Source organism: Tubulanus polymorphus, chromosome 4 (assembly GCF_964204645.1).
Source record: "Tubulanus polymorphus chromosome 4, tnTubPoly1.2, whole genome shotgun sequence".
Taxonomy (NCBI): Eukaryota; Metazoa; Nemertea; class Palaeonemertea; order Tubulaniformes; family Tubulanidae; genus Tubulanus; species Tubulanus polymorphus.
Window position 1 is genome coordinate 22312267 of NC_134028.1, and position 7877 is coordinate 22320143.

Consider the following 7877-nt stretch of genomic DNA (forward strand, 5'->3'; position numbering starts at 1 on the left):
CATGAATCGATTTCGTTTACGAGTCAACGAATCATCAACCGCCTCAAAAAGGGTTTTCAATAAACGAAGAAAAACTTACATAAACTCGCTCGATGCTTGTAATACAATTTTGACGTACACAGTCGTCCGTCACACAGGCTTGTCGTTATGTTCTCACATTTACGGATTTCAGGATATATGTCAACTATTTTCTTTTCGCATTCGGTAAATTCGTCACCGGTTAACGGTTGTTTGAGGCCTTCGCCGCAATCCATCTGTGGGTAAACGCACGCGTTGTCACACGCATTGATGTCCTCACAGTCGCATGTTTTTGCAATTGCCTCAAAAACCTGGTTACTCAAATGGTCATTAAATTCTACCTCACCGACATCAACCCTCCGACATTCACTTTGCTCTACACAGTGAAAAACACATTTTGATGAGAATAGGCATGAGACAATAACACATGAGAATAGGCTGTCTGGTAGTATAATAAGAATATTTGAGGCATAGATATATGCAAGGAACTGTCAGTGGTAGATACCAGTGACGTGACGTGTTAGCTTTTGTTTTGTTAAGATGACCAACATCCCCCCCCCGAAAAAAACAACCTAATAACAAACTCCAACGAAAGCTTGCTCAGCTAAGTCGATGGCTAGTTATACGTAGTAGGAGCCAAGTGGCTAAGCAGCTTTCGTGAATGAATCCTCTCTACACACATACAGTACAAATACCTTGAATATCAGCGCGAATGACTACCGCGATCGTCAGCAGAACTAAAGCGAAAAGCATTTTCGTGTAGACCATTGTTGAAATGAAACAGATTCTGATTCAACAGGGGAAAGTTAAGCGTATATATTCAATCTGGTAGCAATATGACATAACACATCTCACAGAAGCGGATAAAAATCTGACTATTTCAGCCAACGTATCACCAGTAGGAAGCGATCGATTTGTATTGACAATTTATGTCACGATGTTCAACATTCATTTTCAATTTCCATATTCTATTCAGTAACAGCCACGTAGACATTGTATGGATGAGAAGACGGTAATATTGTCCAACGGATAGTGGACATTATTTGTAGACCGAGGATTTAAAGCCTTGCACACCACTTTCACCATATATGTAAATATTCTGAAATTTGATAACTTGCGTTAGTGTTAATTCTTACTCTTTCATTGCTGTCAGATGTCCAACAAAATATATATATCTTTTTTCCCTTGTTGATTATATTCTGCTTATCAACAATAGTGCAAGATAACGTGATGAATAAATATTGATTGATTTATTGTACTAGCGTGACGAGAAAACGGGTACCACGCGCTGGCGCCATCTATGACTAAGTCGTGGCACTCGTGACTGTTCAGAAGCCAATCGGATAGCTTGCGCCTTTGTCTCTTTCTCTTGTTCTGCGTCACAATAGGCAGACCGACCAAACTCCTACCAGATACCATATAACACACACAAAAACTATGAATGCGATGAGGTTCTGTATTTTACCAAAATTTTTTCTCAATTTAAAGATTCAAAAGACTGATTTGCGATAGAATATAATTTTAAGGAAGTTCGTATGAGATATGCGGATTGAGAACGGATTATTAAAAGGTAGCATTCAACACATAGTTGTAGATTCGGTTATTTCATCCTAGGACAGATTGTATTCCTGCTAGCCCCATATTTGTACGCATCGAACATTAGGCATTCCCATTCTAATCTGTTACTCGCAGTGTCGCTGTCCGGGATATCTGGGAAAAGATTGTGAAAAAAAACAGAACAAAATCACACAATCGATGAAAACAATTGCCTTTTGCTAAAACGTCGGACGAAAAACAAGATATTTCGATTTCATCCATACACCGAGGAAGATATCTTTCAACATCATTTTTAGATTATTATCCAGATATTGCATCATTGTATCACCCTTTCAGGATTTTGCCATTGACGAATATTGCACGAATATTCATCAATAAACCAGTAGAATAAAGTTAAATGCAAAAAATCACCATGGTAGTTGTTTAAACAAACTCTAAAAAAACGCGGAAAAAACTTAGAGTGAAATCCTAAATAGAAATAATGCCCCCCGGACGCTTCCTACAGCAGTCGAAGGTTCAACCGTGAAATCTAATTCGATTGTAAGTCGCCGAAAAGGGTTTTCAAAAGGAGTTTTCAAAAATCAGAATCAGTTTTTCAAAAATCAGTTTTCAGACCGTCAAAAAGAGGTTTTGAAAACGATAGAACTTACGTAATTTCGCTCGATGCTTGTAGTACACTTTAATCTGACAAAGTTGCTGGTCACACGTGTTAACAATATCATCACAGATAACGACGGCACGATGTATTTCGCGTATCTTGATTTTACAATCATGAAGTTCTATGCCGGTTAACGGTTGTTTAAGGGCTTTATCGCAAACTATCGCTGGGTAACTGCATTCATTGTCACACGATTCGATAGGGTCACACTCGCATTCAAGTTTAACCGCATCAAAAACCTTATCAGTCACATTCGGATTATATCCTACATTACCAACATCTTCCCTACGACAACCACTTTTCTCTAGAGAGTGGAAAAAACATTTTGAGGCTGGGAGTATCATAAGTATTTGATGCCTAGATATATGCAATGTCGGGGTTAGCTGTTATGAAGACACGCACATTTGGAACCGGCCCTGATTCATCAGTCCAAATACATAAGATACAAGAAAACACGGAGAAGAAAATGCGATACCGATGACCAAAAAAAGGAAAAAACGTTACGGAACATCATCTAATGAAAGCTTGTTCGGCCTAGTCGATTGCTAGCGATGGCAACAAGTAGACTCAAAGCGAGCTTTCGTGAATTTGTCAAAATCACCTGGATTATCAGCTCGAGTGTGTACCGCGAACGTCAGCAGAACAAAAGCGAAAAACATCTTCGTAGAAACCATTGTGGAATTAAAGCAGATTCTGATTCAACAGAGGAAAATGTAGCATAGGGGCCTATATATATATATATATATATATTCAGTCTGGTAGCAATGTGATAGGCGGATAAAAAATACAGACAATCTATGGTGGAGCAATCGATTTGTAATGCCACGATACTCAGCATTTATTCTAATTTTTAATCGTCATATTCGATTCAGTAATAACTATGTAGAAAATGCATGGATGAAAAATCTATTTATTTTCAATTTCCATCTATTCAGCAACAGTCACGTAGGCCAATGTGTGTATGTAAGAATGATATATACAGAAGATCATGCGCCATGGATTGTTTCATGTTGGTTAAAGCCTGTTTTGTATTCTAACCGAAATCTAGTGGCAGATACTCAGATATCGGTATAGTTTTGTTTGATAATTGATTTATCTACGAAAAGTTCACACAGTTTCAATTGAATCGTAGAAGAAATTGAAATGGGAAGACCGAATTTCTACTAGTGTTACCTGGTGGATCCTCGCCTGCCATAAGTGGAATCCTCGATTGCCACAGGGAGTCGTAGGTTCCCCGTTGGCCGCGTCTCGATTTATCAATGTACCGATAAAAATGTCATCATATCTTATTTCATGAATACCAATTTATTTAAGGGATACTAGCAAACATCACCACAATGGCGTGACTAAAGGTCGGTTTTGTGTTGCAGTTCCATTTACAATCAATCAGTCAATTTAGAAATTGGAAATCAAACAAGTCATTACAAATAGATACGTAGATAATTCATTGTTTGACTCGATATTTGATTCTAAATTTGATCGAAATGCAGAAGAGAACGATTAACCACTGGCGACATCTGACGGATCCTCGCGGAATCCTCGCTTGCCACAGCACCCGTTTTTGCTATGATACAAATTTTTCCACTAATTTCAAATATTGTCGTGTTTTAGTGTCTTGCAATGACAAACTAACACTTATATAGTTTTACAGGTCTGTACTCGGGAGGAACGTATTGAGCGGCGTAAATCTTAAACAACGTTCTCAAATCAGCGATGTTTTTGTCGGATGACGACACATTTTGTCGGGATACGGACATCAGTTTTGCAGTAGAGGGCGCCACCTGACGAGCGGTGCGCACCGCGGCGCGTTCCTCCGATCCATGTTCGTTCATCATCCTCGTATCTTCCATCTCGGAGATCTTCTCCAGTAACTTCTGTTTTGCGTTGATGACGTCGTAGACGGACTGGTGCCCGGTGATCTGGTGGAAGTGACCGCGAGAGATGACCGGTAGTCGCACCGTGTCGACGGTGGCGCCACCACTTGTCTGATCGAGGAGCGGCACGTGCACGTGTTTGCACGTGTGGTTCATCGAACGCAGATATATCGAACTCATTGTGTTATTGCGTGTCAGTAATGGCGGCTGCGGACGCGGGGGCACGAATCCACCGCCGGAATGCGTGACCGGTCTTTGCTCGATGACTTTAGCCTGGAACCCAGCCGAGCGACAGGCCCACTCCTCCGCGTTCAAATAGAATTCGTTATCGCGAAGCGTCGGACAGGCCTCCCCTAGCGTTAGTAAATCGTAGGCGATTTCGTAGTGACCGTATTTAGCGGCCAGAAGCAGGGCTGTATACCCGAGGCAGTTACGGTGGTCGATCGCCATTCCGTACTTACTCAGAGTCGCCACCAGACCGCGCGCTATTTCCATATGACCAGTTATCGCGGCGTAGTTCAACGGCGTATTACCATCGTTATCCGCTTCGTTCAAACTCAACATGTCTTCCTTGAGGATGAGTCCGGCGATTTTCTCCTGGCCGTTCAGGCAAGCGTACGCCATGGCCGTACGCCCCAGGTTGTCTTTCACGCCGAGTAAAGCCCCCGCTCGCAGTAACAACACGGCCATTTTGGCACCGATCACCCGGTTACCGACCAAACACGCCAACATCAAAGGCGTCCGCCCGTACATATCCTTCTTATCGACGTTCACGTTATATTTGGTGACGAGGATTCGAACCTGGGACACCCGTTCGTCTAACACGGCCTGGTGTAAAGCTGTCTTTATCGGTCGTAGATTTACGACGCGTTTTGCACTAACCGGCAGCGAGTCTCGAGTTTCAGACATTTTAAATGTTGATCAATATTGAACGAGATCTTCGAAACGAGAGATATCAATAAGATGCTGTACCCGTCAGTTTCTTTTTAAACGAAAAGTTCCTTCGATACAGTTTACTGTTGACACACACAACGTACGCAACACCGTAGGTTCCTAACATTCGACTTCACGTCCACTGAGAAATCGCCAAGGCAAACAGTACTGTGTCAGTAATCAAGTCACAGTGAACGATCTTTAAACACGTCGGATATAGCGTGTCGATTCGTTGCGGTCGAGTGAATGTGAAACAGGTGTAGTCCTATATACGTATATACATACGCACGGTGTTTTGTGTGAATTCCCTGGCGACGTCACAGCGGTTGGTCGTGCACCGCTATGACGTGAACTCTTGGCATCGGCCTGAAAACAGTGGCATTTATTAATAGGATAAGATATAGCACGTTCCGTATATAGTATGTTTACCTATCGGCAGATTTCAAATTCGGTGTGACTGGCGATGGGCTGGATGGACAGGGCATTAATGTTCTCTGACCCCAAAAGTTACGAAGCAATTTTCTTTTCATTATTATTTCTTTATTTTGTATCATCGTTCGTGAAAATGGTTCATTAATATCATATCTTATCGCTTAGTTAAGTGCCCAATTGGTGTATTTGTTCTTTGTTGTAAGTATACATCATAATTGTGTGTAACTTTATTATTCCTGAAATTGGCTGTTAGGATAAAGTCAAAACTTCGAATGAATTATTAGCTCAAGCTGGTTTATTGTTTAAGGAAACATCGAATAAACTACCAGCTCAGGGAAACATTTTCGGTCTTTAATTTTTCGCCTTTATTGTGATAGATGGATAGATACTTATTTTTCGTAAACCGTACATACAATATAATTGATAAACGATACTATTATCTATTATTTATTTTTATTTTTTTTTTTTTTTTGGGGGGGGGGGTATTCTCGTGTTACAATATCGTCACAACACGATTATAGTATATATCAATGGTAATCTCTCTGGATAATGTTTATTGGTAGCATCGTAAGTAGCACCGGTAGGTGGCAGCAGTATATATTTAAGTGCAGTTAACTCCCGAGTGTATATAAATCTTGTTGTGTACCGAACGAATGTGGATCTGTTATGTCTTTCACTACCTCCCACATTATATCAGACACATCCACACAAACAAACAAGTTTCTGCAGTTAATGTAACTGTCAATTCTACCCGATCTCAGCGGCGTAAAGTGTGTAACCTATACGGGTAACCAACGAGCTAATGTTGACACCTATCGTGGTAGGTATGTTAGCACGGCCGGCCGCTTCTGGCGTTTCGTTTTGCATCGTGTCGGCTCGTCAGCGATACACCCAGCTCCGTTTCACCGACCAGGTGTAAACGTAGCTATAAAACACGTAGTATAAACATAGTTTACGTATCGAATTATGGTTGAATTTAGTGCACTCAACGTCGCTGTCCAAACTATGAACTCGATGGTGCGCGCGGGATTCGACTGGTGCGAAAACTAAAAAATTCGTATTTCTATCAGAATCAAAGTATTTACAGTCGTAACGTTTGCATATTCGAATGTACACGTATGTACAAAATCAATTATTGATCTAAGCGATTCACATTATGATACTCTGTAATATGAAACGGGGAAAGATCAACGTTTGCCTGATGAAAAAGCGTGTAAAAATTCCACATGCCGATGATATTATCGATCGAAAATGTCTCCGAGTTCGTTGAGCACGCCGTGTGGAAATTGTACTGGAGATTTTTAATGCTAACGAACACGTCATGCCAGGTGTTCAACATTTCCAAACGTTTTCGCCTGACAGTCAACATAAGTCAACATAGGCCTATAATACACTCAAATATCGATACTTCGCAGCAGCAAAATATCGAAGGGATATGAACGTATAAACCAAAGGGCCGTTTCACAAACTATTTCATACTATCCCAATAGCTTTGTGTTGTAGCTAATAAAACTATTTCTATGAAAGCAGTTCTATCTATGAAACATCCCCCAGGGGTGCACACAGGATCTTCCATGCGGGCGGGGAAGTTTAATCTTCTGAAATAGTGGAACTGCCACCGGACCTGTTTCGGTTATTCAAATCACGGTATGCAGTCAACACCGTGGCGAAACTAACCGCGCTGTATTCGGTCGTAGACCACGATATGTGTTTATCTTCAACCAATAATATTTTTCCTACAAGATACCAAATGAGAAATCTGATATTTCAAGGCGTCGTCGCTATTCACGCATTATCAATCGTGCTTTCTGCCGGAGTATTTGTTCGTCCAACAGAACACGCTTAAGAAGGTGTCATTTCCTTATGAAAATTGTTTCCAGTTTCAATAACGCTTAACGCCAAAAGATGTTATTCGTCGACTTTTAACGTTGTGTCTTTAAGACAACAACTGTCCGCGTATTTGTGTATTCGTGCTCGTCTTGATTTTATTCCGAATCCGATATTCGAATTGCGGCATCGTTCTTTAGTATAACATATCAAAGTTCAATGGTCCCTTAATACCAAAAAGCCACAATTTTAAAGAAGACGCGTAAAAACGGAGTATCAACTATGGACTAAATTGATAATCTGAAATTGTATTATTTTCAATAGACAAGTAACATTCTGTCTTAGAAACTGTCGAACTGCTTTCGACGTTTTGGCCCGTGCCGAGTGGGGCTTCGGGGATAGCGAGCGAATCCCCTAAAATTTTCAAAGAGCCCTTCAAAGTCAGTATCAAAACATTTGGATCAAGATTTTGCGAAATCTGGATACTACGGAAGCGTCCTGGGGACATATCTATTAAAGAGAAATTTTCGAGGTTAAGTCCGAGTTTTTAACTCGGAATGAACTAGTTTTCTCAGTTA

At 40.9% G+C, this 7877-nt stretch overlaps 1 protein-coding gene across 1 annotated transcript; it reads right to left on the reverse strand.

Moving 5' to 3' along the window:
* Positions 1-3495: 3495 nt before the first annotated feature.
* Positions 3496-5217, reverse strand: LOC141904262 (uncharacterized). Its single transcript, XM_074792834.1, has one exon. It carries the CDS (start codon positions 5014-5016, stop codon positions 3862-3864), a length of 1155 nt encoding a protein of 384 aa, XP_074648935.1. The 5' UTR covers positions 5017-5217; the 3' UTR covers positions 3496-3861.
* Positions 5218-7877: the final 2660 nt, after the last annotated feature.

Excerpts from the sequence above, each read along its gene's own strand:
- LOC141904262 (XM_074792834.1), bottom strand. The coding sequence starts at position 5,016 with ATGTCTGAAACTCGAGACTCGCTGCCGGTTAGTGCAAAACGCGTCGTA.